Source organism: Otolemur garnettii, unplaced genomic scaffold (assembly GCF_000181295.1).
Source record: "Otolemur garnettii isolate 467f Iridium unplaced genomic scaffold, OtoGar3 scaffold00075, whole genome shotgun sequence".
Classification (NCBI taxonomy): Eukaryota; Metazoa; Chordata; class Mammalia; order Primates; family Galagidae; genus Otolemur; species Otolemur garnettii.
Window position 1 is genome coordinate 7883620 of NW_003852470.1, and position 25890 is coordinate 7909509.

General features: G+C 49.2%; 1 protein-coding gene across 2 annotated transcripts in view; it reads left to right on the forward strand.

Moving 5' to 3' along the window:
* FAM53B (family with sequence similarity 53 member B) overlaps nt 1-25890 on the forward strand; it is a 133444-nt gene that overhangs the window by 52544 nt on the left and 55010 nt on the right. For both annotated transcript variants that reach the window (XM_023515650.1, XM_012807771.2), the window contains exons 2-4: nt 1938-2200; nt 11839-11893; nt 24702-25480. In XM_023515650.1, coding sequence (XP_023371418.1) covers nt 2123-2200; nt 11839-11893; nt 24702-25480 — 912 coding nt within the window. In that variant the 5' untranslated portion in view covers nt 1938-2122. The remainder of the gene's footprint in view (nt 1-1937; nt 2201-11838; nt 11894-24701; nt 25481-25890) is intronic.

A 25890-nucleotide genomic window follows, 5' to 3' on the forward strand; every position in this document is an offset into this window, starting at 1 on the left:
TGCCTCCGCCTCCCAAGTAGCTGGGACCACAGGCGCCCGCCACAACGCCCGACCATTTTTTGGTTGCAGCCATCATTGTTGTTTGGCGGGCCCGGGCTAGGGATTTGAACCCGCCACCTTAGGTGTACGTGGCTGGCGCCTTAGCCTTTTGAGCCACAGGCGCCGAGCCCTTGGGCTCTATTTTCATAAGATACAACGACTTCATGAGGCAGGCACTGTTGTTCCCTGTTTATAGAAAAGGAAACGGAGGCTGTGAGAGTAGCTTGGCAGAGACCACTCAAATGATACATTTCAAATCAGGTATACTTGATTTACGACCAGAGCCTGTAACCACTCAGCCTACCTGGCTTCTTAGGAAAGAAGTGGAGTAGGGGAGGGGACAGGTTGCCCCCCTTCAGCCCCCAGGCCTTGTGCCAGTGGCTGGTTGCCCCAAAGCTGAATTGAGGCTCACACCCAGAGAGGGGATGGCCGCCATCAGGCCTCTGCCGCCAAGGCGACACAAAGGGCCCCATTGAAGGGTGAGTCCAGGAGCACCCCTCCTGGCCCACTCCTGAGCCAATATCCAGGGGGCCGACGGGCATTTCTGGCTCAGCTGTCTGGCTAGAACTTGGAGGAGTGGTCTGAAATTCTTTCCTTGAACAGATCCCTCTTGGTCAGAATGTGTAGCTTCTAGACTGATGTGATATTGAAGCTCTGCATCAGGTCTCAGAGTGCAACCTGGGACTCTTCACACTCCCCTGGGCCTCCCTTCCTGAACAGTCAGGCCTTGAAAATGTATTGATTTTCCCTCCTCCCCTTCCCTGGTTTTGCACTTTGGATGAACCTTGTTTTCGAAGAACAGTAGAAGGTAATTTTCCTGTGCTTGCCAGCTGGCCCGTAATTGAACAATTTCAGTAACACCCACTGTAAAGTATAATCGAAGTAAACAGGAAAATATGATTTACAATCTGGACAGCAAGTAAATACTAGGGTACAATTAATTTTTACACAGAGCAGCAGATTCTGAAACATTTTCCTGTGCTGAGCAGTTTGTTTTTAATTACAGATTAGCAGCTGCTTTTCTGTTTATTACTATTATCATTTTTTACTTTTTGTTGGTGATGTTCAGATTCCTTGTATCCATGTGTCTTTCTTTGAAGGTTTAGGCACAGGAGGGTGGGATGTGGAATAGGACCAGAGACATTAATTTGTAAGGAGTGATTTTAAAAACCTGAACTCTTTCTTCATTTGCTTGGGGAAATGATGCTAGACTGGGCATGGGTGTGGACTGGCTGTGTGGGACAGGATGTGGAGGGGGTCCTCTCTCTGCTGGAAGCTTGCTCATTCTGGGGAAGAGGACATAGCTACCAAGTCCCCTGATGTTGAAAATACCTCATGTATGGTGTTGAAATGAGGTACCTCGAAGGATGGGAAATGTGTGCCCTTGAATGGACCGTCCTGATTTTCCAGCAGCCTCTGTTCACAACTGAGGGAGCAGGGGTGCCCCTGTGCTGACTGTGAGCCCCCAGTGCCAGGGTACCTGAGGGCTGACCCCTTTGGTGCTGGATACAGGGAAAGAGCCCATGTTCTGGCTCTCAGTGTACTTTAGCTTGTCCTGGTGTTTGCTGAAGCTGCCTGTCAAGCCAGCTCAGTGGTAAGCTGTCACATGATTAGAGCACACTGCAGGGACACCAGATTGTTGGCCATGCAAACATGGGTGGACTTAAATTTGTTACCCTACCCATCAGGGCACTGGCTTTATAGGAATGGCCCAAGGCTGGCGTGGAGGTTCTGAGAAGATGATTCTGGGCCTTAGTGACCCTCCCGGAAATGCATCTCCTTAAGCAGAAAGGTTGTTCCATTCCCATGGGGTTTCCAGTGCCAGGGGAGAGGCTGTTCTCCCTGGGCCCTGGTCTTCCTTAGTTCTGAATCTCTTTGCTTTTCTTTTGTCTTTCTAGGGAGTCAACCACACTGGTCCATTTCCCAGAAGGTCCCCACCCCAGAGTGAGTGTCTGATGGGAAGCTGTTTCTACTGACATCGGTCACCTAGGAGGTGTCCAGGCATCTCCTCTGCCCAAGTCTACCAAACTGAAGATGGCTCGTGCCCGCCCTGGGACAGAGCCCAGTGCCTGAGGTCCTTACCATGGTGATGGTACTGAGTAAAAGCCTCAGCAACAAGGGAGCTGACTCCATAGCATGCAGGACTTTCAAGCCTGAACTGGTAAGCACTAGCAGATGTTCCTTCGACCTTTTATCTAGGGTGTGGACTGAGCATTTTAGACCTAGCAAACACTAAGTCCAGTGTGCCCAAGGGCAGAGGAGCCCAGAGCTTGGCTAAGTACTTGCAAAAAGGAAGTAGCTTGGCCCAGATTAGAGGTCATCTGGTAAGTGGGGAGGGGAAGGCTGTCGTTCTGCTAAATAATACCAAGCATGGTTCTGCCATCTGCCAAACTGAGGCCAACATTCTTTTTGTCTCCACCCAATAAGGGGAGGTGGTTTCCAGAGGGGAGTGGTACCCTATGCGGGGGCCAAGATAAGGCCATACCTTCAATGGGTGGTGCTGAGTGAGAGCTACTGCCTCAGGAATGTCAAGAGTGAGAGATGATGGAGAAAGAAGGCACAGTCTGGCAGGCAAGGTGGCAGCTGATGGGGACGGCTGCCCTCTGCCAGAGTTGTCTCCCGACTAAGTGGTGGTGGGCTAAGGGAGAGACAGACCATGAGCAAACAATTTCCAATAGTTGGATCCCATCAGTGGCCCCAACCTTCCTTCCAAGCCCAATTCCTCAGAAGTTGGGGGGGGCCCTCACCCCTCCAGCAGGAATAAGAAGTGACAAGCAGGCATAAACACTCTTGTGTCAGAGTTTTGCAGATCGGTCCATTCCCAGAGCTCTCGGTAGCTTCTGTGGTCTGGAAATAGCTGACCGCCCAGAGTCATGTCACCCAAGGCCACTCCTGTCACCCTTCACAACCTCTGACGAGAATCCACCCTTAGTGGGCTCCCTTCCCCAGTCTCATGCTAGTGGAAACCGGGCCTGGAGCAGAGAGGTGTAGGTCTCTGGCTCTGACAGGGGCTTGCGAAAGCCACCAAGGCCTTCAGAGAGACCTTTTATGCACTGGATGCTGGGCTGGAGAAATTCAGGCAATAATATGAGCCAGAGATGAGCCTTACACTTCTTGGTCTTGAGAAGCTCCCGGTCTGTAGGGGGTTGGGCCAGCCAGATGTGAACAGAGTGACACTTCAGGATCCCATTAACAGTCACTGTGTTAATAGTCACAGGGAACATGTAGAGTAGGGCAGGTGTAGCTGTAGCACCTCAGGGAAACATCATGGCTAGATTTGGCCTTAAAGGATTTGTTGAGTCCAACCTCCTCATTTATAAAGACAACAGCTGTGACCAGAGCAGGGTAGTGACTTCCTCACTAGCTCTGTCTCCTCCCCTCCTGCCAGCCCTACTTCCTAGGCGTGTGTTCAGGCCTCTCCTCCTGGCTGGTGTTTGGACTCTAGTCTTGGTGGACTTCCCTGCCTCAAGTGTCTCTGGCCCTCATTAGGCATGGCAATAGTGCCACTCTGCTTGTGGGGTGCAGCCTATGGGGCCTGCTGGGGCCTGAGTACCTGTCCTGACCCAGCGCCAAGGACAGGGACCTAACTCGGCTTCTCCCTGTGTCTCCAGCACTGCCAGAGAGAGCAGAGTGCAGACCCCTAAGGTGTGTGTGTTTGATGGCAGCCTTGGTCGTTGTGGCATTCCTTTCCAAGGTGCATTTGATATATGTCTCTTATTTGGATTACTTCTTACCACCCCACTGCCACCACCCTGGTTCCTCCTGTTGTCTTCCTTTACGTGGTTTCTGTGGTAGCTGGTCCTCTGCTTCTGGCTCTTCTAACCTGTTCTCCACCCAGCAGCCAGAGGGGACCCAGTCAGATCTGTCACTCTTTTGCTCAGAACCTTCCACTGACCTCACATCTAATGCTGAGCACATGCCAAGCCCTTGGTAGGACATGGTCTCACCCATGTGACCACTCTGACTGCATCTCTACCACCCTCCCCACTTGCTCTGCTGAGGCCACACTGGCTTCCTTGCTCAAATGTTCCAAGTATGAGCCTGCCCCAGGGCCTTTGCACTTCTTCCATGGCCCAGGGCTCTCCTCATAGCAAGACTCTCTTGCTCCATCCCTTCTTGAAGCCTGAAATTTAACTGTACTACCATCCTTCCCCTTTTGTCTTCTGTCCCCGTCTTTTTCCCTCTTAGGCAATCATCACTTTAACATTTTACCTGTGGATCTTGTTTGTTGAATGACTAGAATGAGAGTTTCAAGAAGGCAGGAAATGTTGTCTCTTTTCTTGCTGAATAACCGGTGTCCTGCACCAGGGCCCAGTGCGTGGCGGTGTGTGGAGGGTACTTGTGGTGTGAGTGAGTGGACAGGTCACCCACCATTATTGTAATCCCTTTCTGGGTACTGCTCAAGTTTAAGGTTGCAACTGGAGTAGCTCTGATCAGAAAGGAGCAACCTCAAGGGTGAGGGGCCATCTGGAGGTCCTGAAGGAGAAGCCTTTCCTGAGCCTAGCTGTGCTTTTGGCCTCAGTGGCCACTTCTAGGCTCTATCCCTTCTCAGGGTAGAACTGACTGGTGTTTGATGCAGAGCTGATTCCAGGGCACATGGTCCGGAGGTCAGCTGAGTCACTCTTCTAAGAGGTATGGCCTGACTCCTGTCAGGAGGAACGTGGCCTCCCAGCCCTACCCAGGGAAGGAAAACTCATCTTCTCAGAAAAAGAAAGCAAGTCAGGGAGATGCTGCCACATGCACTCTTGCTGCTCAGAGATTAGGATCTGTGCTTTCTCCCCGAGTGCTCCCTCCCCTGCTGGCAAAGTCTCCTCCTTTTTGCTGCTTCTTGTTATTGACTGACCTGGAAACCACCTAGCACAGTTCTTTAAGCCCATCTGCCTTCTTCCTCCTCTTTTCTTCTCTTGGCTTCAGGTGGGAGGTCAGTTAGGGGAAGTGGCCCCTTTGGAGAGGGGCTTTCTCATCAGTCACTTTGCTGACGCACCCACACACTTTGAGTGTCAACTGCCCACCTGGCCGTACCCTGTGCTGCTTGCAACGTGCGCGAGCAGGAAGCCTGGAGACCCCAGCTGTGCTGAGTACCTTGGGAAGCCACTTATAGAAGTCCGGTCACCTGGAGCCTTATGCCACTCTGCTGAGGGGCAGGGCCATGTCCATCTCTACCTTGTTATACAGATGGGAAACTGTGGCCCAGAGAGCTTGAGGGAGGGGGTGCCAGGGCACAGACTTGAGTCCAGGCCCTTGTCTGCCCAGTGCCTTCCCACTTGGGCCCTAGCTCCAGAGGTCTCAGGGAGAAGCACATGCTGTAAATAACTGAAGAAAGACTCAAAATAACCTGCCTAGTGAAGACATCGTGAAACAGAATGTAAGATAAGCTGATGTTAACATTTGCTTTGAACAGCCTGCAAAGTCTCAGAGGAAGCTGATGGGGTTTTGCTTTAGCTTCCTAAACTGGTAACATCATCCTCGTGTAAATGCCATCAAGATAACAACAGGAAAGATGGAAAATAAGTTTTCTTTTGTTTTCTAATCAAACTAAGATGATAACAAGTGGAAGTCTGAGATGAAAAAAGAAAACATGGTGGGGGAGGCTGGGAAATGCATCATCACAGGCAGCTTTGGAACAACGGGAGCAGGCCCCAGAGGTGCACTTCAGTTACAGAGGAGAGAGTCTAAAACCTTAGAGGAAAGGTTCCAGGGTCTCTGGAAGCCTGGGTGTCATGGCACACCAGAGGGGCATGCCCACAGCACTTCCTCTGCGGCCTGCTGAGGAACAAGAGGACTCGGCCTCCCCTCATTAACCTCTTGGGGTCTATGTCATGATTCTCTGTTATTTTTAAACGAACTAAATGCTGGTGACAATGTGACTTTCTCTTCTCCTGTGAAAGGTGTAAGGAAAAAAGAAAAAAGGATAGGCCAGATGTGGTGGCTCAGGTCTGTAATCCTAGCACTCTGGGAGGCTAAGGCTGGTGGATTGCCTCAGCTCAGGAGTTCCAGGACCAGCCTGAGGAAGATGAGATCCCATCTCTAAAAACAGCTGGGCGTTGTGGCAGGGACCTGTAGTCCCAGTTACTCAGGAGGCTGAGGCAACACAGTTGCTTGTATCCAAGAGTTTGAGGTTGCTGTGAGCTGTGATGCCACAGCACTCTACCGAGGGTGACATATTGAGACTCTGTCTCAAAAAAAAGAAAAGAAAAAGAAAGAAAGAAAAGGAAAATAGGACTGATAAATAGCATTTTGCATTTGTCAGCATGGGGGCTCACTTTCTTGGGGAGAGACAGGCTGAGAGTGAAGGCTGTACCCGTGGCCATGCCTGACCAGCTCCCCTTTCCCCCACTCTGCCCCATTGCTTTCCTCTGCCGAGTGGGCTCTTCCTTCCAGTGTTCTAACATTAGCTGTTCCTCTGGACGGTAGCCCAGACATTTGACCTTGGGGCACTGTGCTCCCTCAGCTCCTTCCTGCATGCCCATGCTCAGGCCAAGGGCCTGCTCTCTTGTTTCCAGAGTGACCACCTCCCTTGACCAGGCCTGGCCTTCTTTCCCCAGCCAGCCACCCAGCCCTCTCTAAAGTCTGGAGACCAAAGGGCACAAAGGACGGCCTCCTCCTGGGCAGAGTGTGCTGCCTGGCTCCAGGCCACGTGACTTTTCCCACAGCAGCCATCACTGGCTTTTTGGAGGGGCTGGTCTGGTAGGTAGAACAGGTACTTCTTTCTGTGCCTGTCATGTTAGGCTGCCGGGACTGAGTTGCTTATCTGGTTTGAAGAGTAAGTAGCCACCTCAGGTCTTATACTCAGCTGCCTGGGCCCTGGGGGTCTGCATACTGCTGGTTACACTGAGTTGGCACTTTGGGTGCAAAGCCCTAGCCAGGATCCCTGGCAGGACACAGGCTGGCCTGAAGTCAGAACTTAGTGGTACACAGAGCGTCCTTGACTAGGCCTGGTTTCCTCTCCCCAACCAGTCTTCCCGCTGTCTCTCAAGTCTTCAGACCAAAGGGCACTGATGCCTTTCACCCTGGACAGGCAGAGATAGTAAAGGACCCGCCCATGCTTTGGCTAACCTCAAAGGCTCAGGAGTCAGGGCTGCTGTATCTCTGTCAGCATCTTTGAGAGTCTCCACCCAAGGGCACTGTTCCCTTCCCAGCTTCTCTTTCTCATCCTGGGACTGGATCTGCCTTCTGCTTTCTACTGCCACAGTCTCACCGAGTTCCATTTTGGAGGCGTCGGTGCTCTGCTTGTTCCCCTCCAGTGTGTGAGTGTGAGCTTCTTCCTGTTGCATTGTGGTTCCCTGGAACACTGTATTGAGGGAAGAAAAAACCAACCCAATTGCTTTAGCTGATAATCTGCAGACAAAGCTGTGAAGAACCATGGTTGGTTATGGCCTGGCATTTTCTGCATGGGCTAGTTCCTCATTTGGAGCCTTAATTGTGTCTTTATTTAAGTCAGGGCTTCTTTCTTTAGTCAGACAGATGGCTCTGAAGCCTCAATTTGATTTCCAGCTTTTGCCTTTCCTACGAGGATCTGATTCCAAAAGCCTTCTCTCGTGATCTGAGGAGTCTCACAGTGATGAGGCCTTGCCCTGGGGTGGGCTTGGGAACAGAGACTCCACAGTGGGAGGAATACAAAGGGGAAATGTGCTCTTGTCTTGTTTCACTGCAGAGCTCAGCTGGGGCTCGGGTGCTCACTTCTCTGCAGACACTGAGTGTCTTGTGAAACCTCAGAGGGCCCAGAGTTTCCCTCAGGGCCTGGTGGGCCTCAGTGCACAGCAACTTGCATGTCCTTCCCACTGTGGGTGAAAAAGTTCAGATGTTTAGAAAGGGTGGTATAAGAATGCTATGTACCAGTGGGAATTTTATCACATGCTGGGTACACTGGGAATAAAAAGGCTCTGGCCAGCCTGGAGCCAAGCAGGAGTCTGTTGGTTTGCCCATCTGGAGTCAGACCCAGGGGAAGCTACCAGTGGTCAGGTGTGCTGGGATACTCTGGGATGTGCCATCCTAGCCACATAGACAGGGCTTAGAGAGCAAGTCAGGCCCTGATCTGGTCTTGAGGTCAAGCATGAAATCAGTCAGAGGTTCCTTACTTGTAAGCGACACAGACCACCTCCAGCCAACTCACACCAAAGAGGACTCTCTGGAGCAACGGGAGAGAGTGCACAGGGCTGAGGAAGGGTTGGTGAGTCAGGCCCCAGGAAGAGTGGGCCCTGTGTGTCTATAAGGACTTTGCAAGCAGGTTCTCGTGGGCAGGCTGTGGGCCTCTCAGCTGTGTGAATCAGCCTAGCACCACTTTGGTTCAGGTGTCAGAGCCTGGAGCTAGCAAGTGTCTGGTCATCCCAGCCTGAGTTCTAAGCCTTACTCCATGGCCAGGAAGGAGGCATCTTGGTTTATGGTCCCACTGAGACATTATCCAGTGAGGAAGGAGGAATCGGGGTACTGCTAGCAGAAGAAGGGGAATTGCACCACCGTGCCATGCAGTTCATCTGCTCAGTGAGAGGAGCAAGGAGCTGCTCATCTAGAATAGGGGGAAGTGGAGGAGTTGTTCCTTCAAGCTGGAAAACCATAGGGTATGCCATTGTTGGTCCATTGACACCTCTGGGTGGGTTGTTAGAGGCTGACGTGAGGAGCCCGGGCCAACTGGACTTGGGGGCAGCCCTAACTCTGAGGCTGGTGCTCTCACCCCTGCCCCACTGAGTTTGATCTTTGCATGAGCCCCTGCAATTAGGGGAGGAAGTAGGTCCTGCCTGGTAAAAATCCACTTCCACTGACCTGGCATCCCTGGGGAGTGGGCGCAGTGGCCAGACAGGTTGGCACTGACAGGTGCCATAGTCACAGTGCCTGCTCTGTGCTGGGCATGCTGGGAACAAGACAGCTCCCTTTCTTGAAGAAGCTGGTTTTCCCATGGAGAAGAGAATAGTAAGCACAGGAACAAATGAGCTGACACATGCTGTGTATGTTTGGGTGATGAGGGTGATAAATGTAGGATGGGAGGTGCTGCTTCAGCCAGGATGGTCAGAGAAGGCCTCTGAGAAAGCCAAGCATGGGAGGGGGAAGCGTCTGTTGCGTAATATGCCTTGAAATGGCAGCGGCTGAGCTGTCCCCCCCAGCTGGCTTGAGTGAGGAGGGCAGGAACAGAGTGAGGCTGAGGGATCCTGAGCAACGTAGTAAGACCCTTACTCTACAAGAAGAAATTAAAAATTAGCTGAGTATGGTAGTACATGCCTATAGCCCCAGCTCCTTGGGAGTTTGAGGGGGAAATATCCCGAGAGCCTGGAATTTTGAGGCTGCAGTAAACTATGATGATGCCACTGTGCACTACCAAGGGTGACAGAGTGAGACCCTGTATCTCAAAAACAAAGACTTTGGGTGGAGGATGGAGAACAGGGTCCTGGGGCCCAGGTTGAGAGAGCAGTTTGGAGGTGTGTTCAGTGGGGCGTGGTGGTGGCTTGGAGCAATGGTAATGCTGGGGTTGTGAGAGGTGCGCTCCTCACCCCAGGGACGGTGGGCTGCTTTGGGTGTCTGCAGTAAATGCTGACAAGTCCTCGTGGAGCAAACAAGAGAGCAGGGGCTGGGGAGTCCTGTGTGATGGCCAGCAGCGTCCCTTCATAAGGCTGACAGGCCGTGGCATCTCTGACAAGGTGGCTGGTGCCCGCTCATGTGTCTGCGTTCCCTGGGAGGGCCTTGAGGTGCCTCTCAGTCTGGAACATGCTGGCTTAGTGGGTGACAGACAGTGAGCACAGCTCCACTGGCGAGGTGGGGGTTGGCTCACTGCTTGGCATCCTGCTTTTGTGTGGAAAACCCCAAGCCCTCTTTGGTGGCACCTATGTGCCAGTGATGTCAGCAAGCCACTTTGGTCTGTCCTCCCTCATCCACTTTCTTGGCCCTGTCCTTCTGTGGGTTTCTATGGGCTCCCCAGCCTGGGTTGCCTTCGCTCGCCTGAGGAGCGGAGGGTCGGGGCTGTGGTTCCCAGTGGGCATTTCCCTTGTGCCTGGGTCACCCTAAGCAGCCTCACTTCTCTCTGCAAACCTGGGAGCTTACCCAGGTTGTGCTCTTGGCTGTGCAGGCAGCACGGCTTCAGTGGCAAGGCTCTCAACATGCTTGTCTCCGTTGGGTGACTTTGCTGTGGGCTTAACAGCTGTGTCCTATCAGCCAGGAGGTAAGCAGGTACAGCCATCTTTAACTCTTCCCAGGTTTGTTCGTGGATGGCTGTAGAGTGGATAGTTATGTTGCTATAGAATCCAGGGGGTGACCAGCCCCATAGCCCAACGATTGTTCCAGGTGTGTGTAGCCCATGGGCCACATGCAGATCATGTGAGGACTTTTTTGCCTATCTGTGGTGGCACATATTATGAAAATTATGCACAGACCTTTTGTTTTGCTCTTCAGTTTTCATTAGTGTTTGTGTATTTAATGTGTGGCCCAAGACAGCTCTTTTTCCACTGTGCAGCAGAGAAGGGAAAAGGTTGGACAACCTTGTAAGGAGGAACTGAGGAAGGACCACACCACTCTGCTTTGCCCTCTCTAAACTCCTTCTGGTCTTTACGGAGGACCAGTTCAGGTGTTCGCCCCAGGAAGTCAGCCCTGACCTCTACCCTTGCCTCAGCATACGTGCCCCAGGTACCCTCTCCAGCCCCAGTCTTTCTGTAGTGAATGGTTTGCTCTTTGACTATGTCCTCTGTGAAATGTGAACCCTCCTTCACCCCTTTGTTCCCAGGCATGTCAGGCTTAGTATCCCTGTGGGAGGAATGCACTGCTGACCATGGGCAGAGGTCCCTGGATCGGGCAGCTGGGGTTGGGGTGAGGGAGCTGGTGCCAGGTGCTTGTCATCCTCTTATCATGGTGGGCAGGTGTTCTTGGTTAGCTCTGCCCTCCTTCCGAGCCTTAAAGAGCCAGGGCATGGGCTTTCACCCACTTCTTAGTACAGAAGCCTTGTGTGTTCCTGTCATTTTGGGGTGGGAGTGTGCTGGAGGCTCCTCTCAGACATTAGAGCCCTTTTTTAATGACAGGCTGATTTCTTTGGAGCCAAGAGCTTTCACCATTGCACGATCACCTCCTAGCCCAGCCTGCACACGAAAAATTACCAGCATATGCTCCCTGCAAAGGGGAGGGAGGGAGGGAGGGTTTCTTTAGAATACTTGAGGCAGAACTTCTTGGGGCTCTAGCTGGGCAGTTTCTTCCCCACCAGCAAGTTCTTGACTTGGATGTCTCCTAGCACGTCCCCTAGCACAAAGAACCCTCAGAATATTCCATGCTCAGTTTACTGTGTAGACAATTGAGCAAGAGCCCAGAAATGGGGTTCCTCTATGCTCATTGGCGTGTTTTCCACCCAACTGCCAGAACATTCAGCTGAGGCTAGGCACGGGGTGGAGGGGAAGGTGTGGAATGTTTACAGGACAGAGGGATACCATTGTGGAAGTATGGTGCCAAGGAGTTCAAAAGCCATAGCTGTTAGGTTGAGACCAATTAGAACCCTGAGTTTCTGTTTCAGTTTAGAGAGAATACCTGGGGGGTGGGGTGGGGGGGCTTCTTGTAGCCACAGAACAGCTTACAGAGCAGAGGCCACCTCTCCCCAGCTCTCCCTGACACTTCTCTGTAGGGAATACAGAGGGGACTTGGGACAAAGAGTCTGGGCCTAATTCTGTGCAGATGCTGTCTTATTGAATACTTTTTTACTTTTTTCCCCAATCTGACATTGGCAAAAGGCAGTTACCTCTTTAATTGTGACCTTAGCAAAAGATCAGTGCAGAGTCATTTGCAAACGTGCTTCTTATGACTTGAAGAGTGAACAGCTTTTCTGGTTGTTTTCAGCACACGCCAAAGAAGATGAGTCAAGGACCTACACTGTTCTCTTGTGGAATTATGGGTAAGTACCTGAGGCCATCCTGGGAGCCATCCTACTGGTCCTTCCAGCCAGGGCCTGAGTCCTCCAGGTGAGATGCCAAAAGCACTTTCTGGACACACTCTTTTACAAAGAACAGCCCTGAGGACTCTTTCTTGTGTTTTAACTGTGTCTGTGCCCAGTAGTGCTGGAGTGTTCTGGGGACTGCTGGGCTGGAGGAGGGGCAGGTACTGGTATATGGTGTAGGAGTTTCTGACTAATTGTTAAAGTAATTCATGTTGATTTTTTTCATTCAGTAAATGTACTATAGTGCAAAGTATAAAATGGAAATCTCTCCTAGTTCAATACCCAATGATGGAGACTGCTGATACTTTCGTGTCTGTTTATGTTCTTAGCACTTTTTACATATAAAACTATATTTGTTTGCTTTTTTCCACTTGATAGTAGTTACCATCATGTTCCCATAGCATTAAAATTGTTCATGTGTTTTAATGGTTTTTAGTACCATATTGTGTGGCTATATCAGAATGTCTTTAACACTGTAACTATTTCTTTGTTGTTGAGTAAAGGGGGTGTTCTGTTTGCTGCTGTGATTAGTAGAGACTGAGTATATCTTTGTCTACCTTCTAGATTATTCCTCAGGATACTGTAGTTCCCAGGAGTAGAATAGAAAGCTTGGAGGGCAGGGACGTTTATAAGGCTCTTGATTGACATTGCCGATGCTTCTTCTGGAAGAAGCTGCCTTGTTCTTCTGTTTTTGTGCAGGTGTGAGTTACTGTTTATACAGACAAAAACCATGCCTTTATCAATTATTGATTATATTTGTTGTTGGTCCAGATGTTTGGGCATAGTTTCTCCCTGGGACTCTTCTTGTTCCCCTTTGGGGGTATCTTGCCAGATGTAACGTCTGTGTTGACTTAGAAACCAGACTCTGATGATGGGTGAGCACTGCTGGCTTTCTAATTCAGAGTTTGTCTTTGGAGGTCCTGTGAAGTCTTCTTTGCATTTCTTTGTCAGCCCTTTCCCTCTGTGTCTAGGCTTTTCCTTTTCTTTAGATGCGATTCCCATGGGTGTGATGATGAGGAGGGGTGCTGGGTAAGGCATGTTGACTGCTGTGCTCCTATTCAGTATCCCGTTGACTCTGCCAGTGGCTTCAAGGGGCAGGAGGAGTGCTCATTGACATACAGGGAAACGGAGGCCAAGTTAAGTGACCTTCCCCAAGGTCCCTTATAGGCAGAGTTGGACTCAGGTAAGGAAAAAGGAAGGTCTCAGTCACATGCCACAGCTCTGGGAGAGGTAGATGGCCCTCTTGGTGCTACTACACAGAGACAATGGAAACAGGAGATTCCCTCGCCTGGGCTGACCATGTGGCACACTTCTGAGGTCTGTACCTACATGATTGCTTTGTGGCTTATGGCTTCCAACAAATCTGCAGCCTCATTGCCTGCTTCCTAGGAGTCTGACAATTGAGCTGCCTTCCTTTGTCATGTCCAGAAAAGGAACAGATTTTACCTGTAACTAAGCCAGACTAGACAATCGAGTTATGGAGATGTTGGTCTTTATTTCAAGGCCATTCATGCATTAGGCTTCCTTGACCTGGGTACTTTATAAGTCATAACAAGATGGAACTCTCGTGGGTTTGTGATGGGCATTGTTGGGACTCATATAGTCACTCTGAACTTATCTTTTCTGAGTCTCAGTTTCTGATGATTATGGTAGTACCTACCTTGTAGGCTTGTTCCAAGGCCATGTGAGGTCATGTTTTTAAAGAGAGCAGCACAGAGTGATTGCTCCATAAGTTAATAGGTAAAAAGAGGGCTAAGATCTAAATGGAGAATTGTGCTCCCTGAGAAAGCAGCCCTCACACCCAAACAAAGGGACTACCTTGGTTTTCTTTGCAGAGCAGGTTATAGGTGAAGGAGTCACCCGTGTAGGGGCAGATCCTCAGGCCTTGGGGGAGAAAGGTATATGGGGAGAAGCTCAGATTGCCCAGAGGAATCTCTTTGAACCTGTAGAGCTGAGCAACTTGATTTCTACTGGGGACATCTGCTTTCTACCAGGGAGGCCCATGGTTTCCAGGAGGGATGTGCTGTGTCTCTAGGCTTTTGTTTACGGAGTGGCTCTGCAGGAAGTGCTGGCCAGATCCCAGTGCCGCCATCTTGGCTCTTCCCTACTCTAGGGCCCTGTTTTCCTCTTGCTCTTGTAGGCTAGTGCTAGGGTACTGCCAGGTAGCAGAAGGGAAGCTGGGTGCAGCTGTGCTGTTGGGGGTTCCATAAAGTCCTCTCGTCCTTTTCAGCTGCTCTGTCCCACAGGCCTCATCTACTACTGTTGCTCAGCCCCATCCCTGGTTCAGGAAAACCCTGGCCCATGTGAGCATGTATTACCAAAGAGTTTCATGTCTCTTTCATTTTCAGTGGCTTGTTCCAGCAGATATTGATTGAGCACCTACTGTATGTCAGACACTTAGTGCAGGGATAGAGTGAATCAGGCACTGCCCCTACTTTCAGGGAGATTTCTGTCTGGTAGGGAGCAAGATCAACCATTGGCGACTTCTCCCTGGGTTAGGCCAACTTTGAAGAGATAGTGGAAGTGCTTAGAGCCGGGGCAACTTACCTATCTTTCTCAGTGGTGTAGGTGTTTGTAGGGTTTTAGAGCTGGCAGCATACCAGAGGTGCCATCTCCATCCTTCCTACTCTGTTCCTTTCCTACACTTGCTGGGGCAGGAGTGTCACAGCATTTGGAGTCCTTACCAAGCCAGTGTGCTAGTGGGAGCTGAGCTTATCTCTCCAGCCCACTTAGTTCCAGAGTGCCTTGCCCAGCACTGTGAACTGGGAGCGTACCCCACGTGGTGAGATTTCATCTTAGGTATGACTGCTTTTCAGCATTCTGTGGGATTGGCTGAACTTTGCAAGAGGGTTTTGAGCCCTTCTAGGGCTGGACAATGCTGAGCAAAGATAAAATGCCAAATTATCATAATCACCAATCCCTAGCCTGTCTCCAAGAGATAAAGGACTCGTGTTCTGGCACTGATTAGTGGCATTCTCCCATGAGAGCTAGAGACAGTTAGCCTGGTGACTCAGGATTTTTCCTCATAAACCCCCATGCAAGGGTCCTAGCTGGAAGCCAATATGAGTTGGGAGTTTCATAAATGTTCTGAAGAAAATCCAGACAGGTATAGTAGTGGAAGAGCACAGTGCCTTGGTTGCTGCTGCCTAAAAGGCCACCTTTTCAAGTGGCTTGGCCTCTCCTGGACACCATTAGAGAAAACATGCTACTGATAGAATCAAGGGCTCACAACAATTCTTTTTTCTTTCATTATACTTCACATTCTGTGATTACGAGCTGCATACTATGCCCCTGGCCCATATGCATCACTCCAGTTTGGGAACCTGATACAATAAGTGCTTTTGCACTTTTCAGAGTGGGGGAGAGAAAAAAGCCAACATGAAGTATGGGTGGGAGAAGCAGGAGAGACTGGGGCCAGCTCTGCACCGGCCCAGAGCCCCCACTAGGGTGCCAACTCAGTCTGTCCCACAGGGCCATGTCTGCCTTGTTTTCCTTTCTCACCTCCCAGAGCATCCCCGGCCCACCTTCTGTGCTGAAGTAGAATTTCCTCTTCAAACAGCTTCTCGGGGGAAGGGCCATCTTATGGCTGATTCCTGTGCTCCTGACACACGAAACGCTGGTCAGGTGGCAACTCCCTGGGTGTGCCATGGCCAGGCAGGTGAGCCATCCTCTGCTCCTGGCTCTGATTTCTGGTGGGTGCAGAAAGGATCCTTAGCGCCTGTGTTGGGACAAGAGGCAGGGACTGCACATGTGGCCTCAGTACAGGCTCCCTTGGATCTTCCCCCTGTGCAGGGTCACACGTGTAGTAGTTGAATCTCTTTTGGCGCAGCAGGGCAAGTGGGGTGAGAGCAGTCTCCATTCACCAACCTTGGCTAATTGCAGCCATTCAGTGCTGTCTGTATTGCAGGGACAATGGACACCACACATTCCATTTTCCTTACCACTCAGGCGAGGAGAAGACCTGGAAATCACATAATATGTGAGAAGTGAAGGCAATACCAATTATTTCAAAAAGGCCACTACAAAAAGTCTTGTAAATACAAGTCATTGGACAGAGAACAAAACAATTCATATGCTAAAAAAAAACTGGATGGAAACCCATAATTACTTTAGGAGTTATGGTAATAAATTATTTATTAATGTAAATTATTTCACAGGCAAAGAACATAGAGGAAACTTGAGCAGAAGGATCATACATTATGTATAAAAAGGAATTGTAAAAATATTATAGCAGCCCTACTTGTGCTGTTCCAGTTCAGGTTCGTCAGCATTTTAATTATAAGCCCTTACTTTCAGGGTTTAATTACTTGGCTGTTAAAGTCTACTGTGTACATAAAAGGGTTGTTCCCGGGGGCACTCTCTGTATTAATTTCTACAGGGTAAACCAGTTGACTGTGTTGAGCTGGGTAGAACTAAGAGATTTGGTTTTGAGATTTAGTAGCTAGTAGCCTTTGGTCTTTTAACTCAGCCACTGTTGTTGGAAGTGGAAAGTGTACCTTATATGAGCAGGCTGGCTTTCAGCATGTGACTATTGCCAGTTTCTTAGAATGAATGAGTGAAATGAAATGGAAATCAGTAATAACAAAATCAGAGCTACTTAGTTCCAGTGTTTTGTCTCCACCACTTCTTCTGTCTTTCAGGGATATCACTTTGGGTATGATGATGGGGCCAGGCCTCCTGTAAGACACTGCTTATTACCCAATAGAGGCTAGAATGAGATTTCTTTTCATTAAAAAATTACATCTATGTACAAGTATACATGTGTATGATTTTTAAATATCTACTTTATTTTTTATTGTTTTTAGTTTACTTATTCTGGTCATATGTGTAACTTTTTATTTTTAATTTTTTTGTCTATTTTCTAATTTTGTGGATATTTTTGAATCACTAAGATAGTTTAAGATTCACCTGTACAGGATGCTTTGAATTTTTCCTTTTACCATTTATCATTTTGAGATAGTGTTTCTAGAATAAAGTAGATGCAAAGTGTAGTAATTGGCACATGATGACTGTTCACAGGGGCAAGTGCAAACAGAGCCTCTTGGAGGTCTTCTTACCCAGACGGGCCCACTTGGGCTGGGGAGGGGAGCCACTATAGTGCTGGGGCCCGGGAACGGCAGCTGCCAGACTCCTTTTGGGGCCATGCTTTATGTGGAAAGACAGTCAAATTAGGAGACAGCCTGGACAACTGCAAAAGGATGGCCTTGGGATTGCAGGTCCGGTTTAAGTTTAGGCTTAGCCGTTTATCAGGTGTGTGTCCATAGGGGAGATGTGCTATTGTTCTGAAGCTTGATTAAGATGGAGATCACCGTGACAACCCAGGAGATGAGGATGATTAATGTGCTTGGGATACACACTCACGCTCTTGCCCCAGTTTAGTCAGTATCCCATTGGGGTGTTAGCTAATTAACAGTAAATATGCATTTACTGACAATTTCCTGAAGAGCTTTACTAGCTGCTGGTTACCTATTTGTAGATGGCACCCAGCTTTGCAGTTCGGAGACAAGCAGCTGCTTGTTTCACATGTTCCATGCGTGCCCACCTGACATTTCTGTTCCTTCAGAGTTCTTGTTGCTATTGCAATTACTAGCTTTCCCCGCATGTTTGTGAATGCCTCTGGGGTCTGGCAGGTGGAGGATGAGGTCCCAGTGAGAGCTGAAAGGGCCGTTGCAGGGCCCCAGTCCATCCTGCCTGGCACGGATGCCCAGTCTTGTGTGGTTTTTATGCCTGGGGATCCCACTGGGCCTCTTTTTTTCAAGAGCAAAGACTTCCTAGAAACAGTGGCAGCTGCCGCGGGTCACCCCCTCAACTGTGCTAGTGTAGGCAGGGCCTTGGTAACTTCTCTGAACCTTGCTCTTTGTCCTCAGGAGCCTTGATCTTCTCCCAGAACTGCCCCACAGGCCAGCCTTCTTGCTTCCCTGGATGGGGCCTCTGGAACATTATCTCCAGCCATCCAAATCCCTGTCCTTATGTTTTGTGTGGAACTTGGTGTGCTGTGTCACTGTCTCTGAGCCCCAAACACAGCTGCCATCTTACATTCCATTCCAGGTGAGAGGGCAGGGCCAGAGGCTGAAGCCAGGGCAGGCAAAGTGTTTTTTCCTGACACAGCTCTGAGTCTCCATTCTGGTAACACAGGGAAGGAAAGAGGCACCCCAGGGGGCAGGGGCTCTAAAGTCCATTTGAAAATAGATGACACCATTGAGGGGGAGCTCATGTCCTTGCCTTGTTTTGTTTCCTTCCTATGTTCTTTCTTTAAGATGAGTTTAACAAAGCTGTTTTCAGAAAGACCTCAGTGAGCTTTTCCCCAGATCAAGTCCTCCTAGCTCCGAGGACAAGTTAGCATAACTCAGCCCATGGGGCAAGGGAGAAATACTCATTGTCAGCATAAGAAGATAGGTGTGAAATCTAAGAATGAGTCAGTCAGGCATGATCTGGCTGCAGGCTTGCTACTGGGTCTGGGAGGCTGCAAAAATACTGTTCTTAGGTCTCTACTTAAGGTGCTTAACCTCTGGTAGAAACCACATTCTGCCGGCTGTGTTGTGTCACTGCCAGGCAACATCTAAAACAGCGCAGAGCTCTCCAGGGGTATGAAACTCCTCTGTCTTTTTTTTTTGAGACAGTGTCTCACTATGTTGCACTTGGTAGAGTGCTGTGGAGTCACAGCTCACAGCAAACTTAAACTCTTGGGCTCAAGTGATTCTCTTGCCTCAGCTTCCCAAGTAGCTGGGGCTACAGGCGCCAGCCCCAATGCCTGGCTATTGGTTGAAGTTGTCGTTGTTTGGCAGGTCGGGACTGAGTTCGAACCAGCCAACGCCAGTGTATGTGGCTGATGCCCTAGCCACTGAGCTATAGGCGCTGAGCCCCCTCTGTCTTTTGAACATAAGAGGCGTTTAGTACCCTAAGAATTTAGGGCCCTGGTTATTTCTTTTCAAGTTTAAGAACAGAAATGGAAATTAGACCATTTGAGGTCAAATGCCATTCATATTCTTCTGAGTGTTTTTCTTTGATCTCTAGGCTCTGTGCACATAGCAGTCTTCTGGCTCCTTAGTCAAGGGGTGGTAGGCCCAGAGCCTTGTGTGTGTGAATTTGGGGATCTGGGTCCTTGTCTCTGCATGCATGGGCATTTGATTGTTCTGTGTCTTACAGGGAAGTCAAAAGCCAGAAACTTCAAGCTTACTCATTGAACCTCAGCTTTGGAAAAGACCTTGGTCACCTAGTGTGTCTGAGATTGTCTGTTAGAGAACTGGGCCCCAAGGAGTGTGTGCTTCACCCTCCCAAGTGCAAGCAGGGCTTAGTAGTATGTGTTTACGCCATGCACGTGTGCGTGATCATTCCGTGTGTAATTTTAGACTTGTGAAGATAGGCTTAGTGGGGATGTGGAGAAACTTGAGATGCTCCTAAAGGTTAGCATAACAGCATGGCAGAAAACTTAATTGGCTGGTGACTGGGCCCTCAGGCTGCATGCCATGGTGCTGTGCTCAGGTCTGCCAGAGTCTTGGTTTGGGCTCTGGGTGGGGGCAGGGAGCCTGCCTGCATAGCAGGACACTACTGATAGGCCACACACAGTGTGTTCTGAGGGAGAAGGTGGGAGGCTTCAGACTCACTCTGTTCACAGGAGTAGTTGGCTTCTCAGACCTTTGCCAGTGGCTTCCCATCCAGAGCCTGTTGTGCAACTTGAGAAGGAAGCCCTGAGGGGTCCCCACCCTGTCTTGTGAAATGTGGGCCTTGAAGTACTTGAAGGCCGAAGTGATCCTTCTCAGTAGTTCTACTTCCTATAATTGGCTCAAACCAAAACACAAATGCCAACTTTCAGTGATGTTATGAATCTAGATTTATAGCACCCAGAATTGTCAACCCCCAGAAGCTTCCTAAGTATGGCTGGATGGTCTGACTGGGCTGCCAACCTTCAGAGTTGTTTGCAGACTGAGACTCCTGTGTAACCTGGAGTCCAGAGCAGTGGTTCTCTATTTTTTTATTAAAATAGTGTGAATGGTGCTTATTAAAATGCAGTTGCCTACCTTGAGAGATTCTGATTACCAAGTCAGGGATGGGCCCAGGAATCTACATTTTAGCAATTCCCCGCCCCATCTGCTGAAAGGATGCTCCTACAGGTGGTCCAGAAGCCACACTTTGAGAAATCCTAGTGCAGAGAGTTCTTATTCTAGCCGATTCCACAGAGATTGGTGCCCAGTTGTAGAAAAGCCAAGCCTCTACTAGAAGAGCATTGTCTGTAATGTTCATTATCCCAGCAACGGCTGCCATTTTAGAGAGCCTGCTGTAGGCACTGGACTAGACACCTGTTTAATTCTCATACTAGCTCTTAAGATTGATTAATTTACAGAGCTGAGGTTTGAACCCAGGGCTGTTCCCTTTCCACCACACTACGTGGACATCACTCAGTGGATTCCCTGCATCTGTGGCTGTTGGTGACTTTTCAGAGAATTAGTTATTGGTATAGAGATGATATTGAATGGAAGGATGGCAGTATCTTCTTCTCAGAGCCTCCCGAGGCCCTTTGTACAATGTGATGTTGGGACCTAGTGCCTGGGGAAGTTTGCCATTAAAAATTAGCTTCTATTCCTGTTTCTTTTGTCTGGTGACCTGACCCAACAAATCACTTTCTGTTCCCTGAGCAAAGGGGGAAAACACAGGGCTAAACATAGCCTCGATTGTTTTTACTTTTCTTACATTGTACTTCTCAAAGTGATAAAGATAGAAACAATTAAAATATTATCTGCCTGCAGACAGAACAAGTGGCCATCTGGCTGGTATTGATCTCTGAAATTACCTACAGCCACATGGCCCAGGGAGGGCAGAGAGTTCTAGGCATAGCTCAGGTTAGACCTGCCTGGCCAAGGAAAGTTCACCTTTGCCAAGGACAAAGGATAGGCAAGACCCAGTGAACACCCACAGCCTTCTCTGCAGCTTTTGTGTACATTTTTGCAATCTACCCCTTTCTCTGCCCCACTACCCCTGCTGACTGAGGTCTGCCATGCACCATGCTCCTTGCTGGGCACAGGGAGGTGAGCTGGGCAGGGCTGTGCTTGAGTTTGTTGCTCAGTAGGAGAGACATGTAAGCAGATAATTCAAGTTCTAATATATGTGTTATATGACCAAAAGCTAGGCAAAGAGCTGTGGGTGCCACAGGGCCTTGTGGAGAAGGTATGTTCTCCAAGGAGGTTGAGTTGGCTTTTAAATAAGGATACTGTTGGTGAACAGAGGATAAAGGCAGGAGAACATTACAGGCCTTTACAAAGGTGTTAAGATGTGAAAGATCTGACATTTGGAGGAAGCTATAGCTTCTCTTTACAGTTAAGAACTGATTCTTTGAACCTTCTGTGCAACAAAGAAATCTTACATGTAAAGGTCACAGAGGCTTATTCAACACAATCGAGTAGGCCCTGTTGGCAGTTGACCATCCAACCTGGTCCTTCTGGGGATATGATAGTTTTTTTTGTTTGTTTGTTTATTTGTTTTTTAAGACAGAGTCTCACTTTGTTGCCCTTGGTAGAGTGCTATGGCGTCATAGCTCATAGCAACCTCAAACTCTTTGAGCTCAAGCAATTCTCTTGCCTCAGCCTCCCAGGTAGCTGGGACTACAGGCGCCCGCCACAACGCCTGGCTATTTTTTGCTCAGGCTGATCTGGAACCCATGAGCTCAAGCAGTCCACTGGGCTCAGACTCCCAGAGTGCTAGGATTATAGGTGTGAGCCACCGCACCCGGCTCTGAGGATGTGGTAGAAAGCCAAGCAAGATTGGACTCCCAGCCCTCTGCATGTGGATTTTATCTGTGCTCATTCCTACAGTCTCCTTATTAATCTTTAGTTTTACAAAGACTTGCTAGAGCATAAGAATTACTCTTCAAGGTTGTCTACACAAATCAAGAGGGGTGTAATTTACGGGCTGTTTCAGAGATTTTCACAGATGATTTTGACGCTACGTGTCTGACCACCAATGTCGTAGGAAGTTTTGTACTTGGAGTGTAGGATCTGCTGGGGCCATGCAGAGTAAGTAGGTAGGAGCCCAGGTGCCTGGCTGAAATGCTCTGTGCTTTCTAGGCAGCAGTGGGCAATAGCTGAAGGGGATTGGCCACAATAGGAGAGGCTTCAGAAAGTTCTCTAATAGTAGTGAGAAGTAGAGTGGAGTGGGGAGGCCCTGAGGGGTCTAGTCACGAAACACCAAGATTACAGATGGCCCCAGGAAGGGAAAGGCCTGCCATGTGAGAGACCCGGTGTGTTCATGTTTAACTGGCTGCCTGTGCCCCTTTCTTCTCACAATTTCCCTAGAGATGAGGATAATTCCAGGCTACTGGGATAAAAAGGGAACAGAAACTGGCGTCCTCTGAGGATGGGATCAACTCCTTTTAATATCCTGGGTTTCCTGAGGCCATGGCAAGACATGATCTGGATAAGCTTCAGGCTCCTTCAGTACCAGTCATCATGGTACCGTCTTGGGGCTCTGTCTGTTCTGTGGCTGGGTCCAGTGAGTCTTCTTCAGTCTGTCACATCCCTGGCCCATCTGGCACCCTAGTACATTGTCCCAAAAGAGAAGTTGGTGGCTAGTGTTATTCCATGGCAACTTCCTGAAAACCCAACAGGAGGATGAACTGTAGGCCCTCACCCTGACCCTGGCTCACGTCGTGAGGTAAGCAAGAGCATGGCAGGGGTTGCTTGGTGGTTGCATCCCCCCCGTATTTGGTAATGTGTTTTTTCCTCATAGAAAATTTGGAGACTATAGAGGAATAAAAGAGAAAATATAAATCAACCAGCTGAGTACCAATCAACTAAAGATTTTGGTTTTATTCCCTTTTTCTATTCACATTTAATATACACATTTCACTAAATAGGAATCATACTGTCTATAGTTTTATATCCTGTTTCTTTATGCTTAGCATTACATTATTAGCACTTCCCCACATCATTAAATATCCTTTGAAAATGATTTTCATGCTCCATGTTATTCCTTGATGATTTATTTAACCAGCCCTGACTATAAGACGTTTTAATCATGTTTACCATTTTGTTGTCACTCATACCGTTTGGATGAACATCATCATACATAAATCTCTACTTTTTTCTTAGGATAACTTTCACTCTTTTTCTAAATCAGATAACAGATGGCTATGACTCAGTCAATGTTAGGTTATATTTCTTTTTTTATTACTTTAGTTCACTGTACTTTCAACTGCCGGCTAATGTCTAACTGAAACTGTTTTAAAAGAACAGTGAATACTCAGAAGGAGCATTGTCCATGGGTAGTCAGTGAATACATATTTGAACAACATAAATGCTCTGTGCAAAAAGAAAATTTGGGGTGATTTTTGGAAATGTTTGATTCAGTCCATTTGAAGGGTTAGGTAATGAGACTTTACATCAGGCATCCTCAAACTGTGGCCCACGGGCCACAGGTAGCCTGCCTAGGACGTTTATCCGGCCTGCTGGGTGTTTTTGCTGCTTCTGCCTGTCCTACTTAGCAGCTGACTTGTCTTGAGGCCTGCAGTCTGGCCCTCCAACAGTCTGAGGGACAGTGAACTGGCCCTTTGTTTAAAAAGTTTGAGGACCCCTGCTTTACATGGTCAAGGCTTAGGAAAATTCAGGGACGAGGTGAACTGGGTTCCAAGGAGCCTGCCTGGGCTTGAGGAACATCTCCTCTTTGCATCTCTGGCTTTAGAGGCTCTGGACCATTTCTCCCCATGTCCCTCTGCAGGGTGCCCAAGAGGAAGAAGCACCACATTTATCCTGATTTGGCTTTTCCTCTGGTTCACAGACCACCTTTGAACTGCATTAGTCACCCACTTTGAGCTAGTCGAGGTTCTGTCTCTCAATGCCCTTTGAGAAGTGGCTGCTGGTAGGGGAGCGAGGTTTTAGTTCTTGCTGCCTGGAGCACTCATGTGGGCTAAATCACAGTTTCCAGAACCTATCTTGCCTGACCTATGAACTCCTTGAGGGCAAGGCTAGTATCAGGCTCACCTGTGGTTCCTGTAATCACTATCATACAATAAAAAGAGCAGGGCTTTGGGGTCAGACCAACCTGCATTTGCAGCCTGTCATGTGTTAGCTGTGTGGCTCTGGGCTAGTTGCTTAACTTCTTCTAAGCCTTGTTCTCCCCATCTGGGCCATGCTAGTACCTGCGTACAGGGTGCAGTGTATATTACATGGCCCAGCATGAATGCTCAATAAAGAATCTGAATTGCTGTGAAAATAAGTGTGTATTTAAATGCCTACTGAATATCATTTCAGGTTTCACTTCTATCCTCGTGCTGACTGACTCAAGCCATTCACATTTGCATGATTTATAAATATATGTTGGTTAGAAAAAGTAGAAAGTGTTCATTTTTTGATCCCAGCCAGCAGAGAGCTAATTAGAGACTTAACCGGTACATTGCCCTGACGCTGCTACCGGCCAGCATAGATGCAGAGCAGGTCGATTTTCCATCTGTGAAAAAGCATTGTGGGTAAAAAAACATGCTGCTTTGAATTTTCCTAGACGGCAATATGGTATGGTAGAAAGAAAACTGTATTAGGAGTCCCAGGGTATGTCTGGATTCTAGGCCTGGCCCTGCTTCTAACTCAAAGCCTTGGGAATCACTTCTCCTCTCTGGGCCTCAGTGTCTCATGTGTGCGGTGAAGTTGGACTGGATGGTTCTAAAGGGCCTTCTGGCCCTGATAGTCTCTGTTTGAAATGGGCTGTTGTATGGAGATAAAGGGCTGGAATGAAAGGCTTCTCAAATCTTTTTTTTTTTTTTTCTGTATTATTTATGAACCAGAAAATGACAGATGGCGAGACCTGGACAGAAAGTGCCCTCTTCAGATTGACCAACCAAGCGCTAGCATCTGGGAATGCCTGCCTGAAAAGTGTCAGGACAGCTCACTGTGGCACCGTGATGCAGTGACTGCCTGTGCCGTGACCAGCCTGATCAAAGACCTTAGCATCAGCGACCACAATGGGAACCCCTCAGCACCCCCCAGTAAACGCCAGTGCCGCTCACTGTCCTTCTCCGATGAGATGTCCAGCTGCCGGACATCATGGAGGCCCTTGGGCTCCAAAGTCTGGACTCCTGTGGAGAAGAGACGCTGCTACAGTGGGGGCAGTGTCCAGCGCTACTCCAACGGTGTGGGCACCATGCAGAGGAGCTCCAGCTTCAGCCTCCCCTCCCGGGCCAGTGTGCTGTCCTCACCCTGCGACCAGGTGGCGCTTCACCACCGATTTGGAGGGCAGCCCTGTCAAGGGGTGCCAGGCTCAGCTCCCTGTGGGCAGGTGGGCGACTCTTGGAGCCCCGACCCACACCCTGTGGGAGGGGGCCGGCTGGACCTGCAGCGGTCCCTTTCCTGCTCGCACGACCAGTTTTCCTTTGTGGAATACTGTCCACCCTCAGCCAACAGCACACCTGCCTCAACGCCAGAGCTGGCGAGACGCTCCAGCGGGCTTGCCCGCAGCCGTTCCCAGCCATGTGTCCTTAATGACAAGAAGGTTGGCATTAAACGGCGACGCCCAGAAGAAGTGCAGGAGCAGAGACCTTCCCTAGACCTTGCCAAAATGGCACAGGTAAGAGCCCCTGTGGCCTGGAGGGCACTGCAGAATCCTGTTGGTGCTCACTGGAGCCTCTGCTGGTCCTGACCCATCCTAGCCAAGAGCATAATGCTGGTTTCAGAACTGGGTTAATTTCCTTGTTTTTTAAAAATCCTAATCAAAGAAGGATTATTTTAAGTTTTGTTTAATTTTTTAAAGTGTCTATTTCCCTCTATTTAAAATCAGACCTCATTTCCTGTGACATGCAGTGCCAGTAGTACAAGAGCAGAAGGACCGTGAGAGGCAGGGCACTGGTGGGCAGACCAGCAGGACCTGGCACTGGTAGTCCACTCTCTCCCAGGAAGGGCCCCCGCACTCCTGCAGGTGCTGTAAAAAACTGCTTACTGAGATTCAGAGACCACTGACCCTTGGGTTATGCTGCTCCT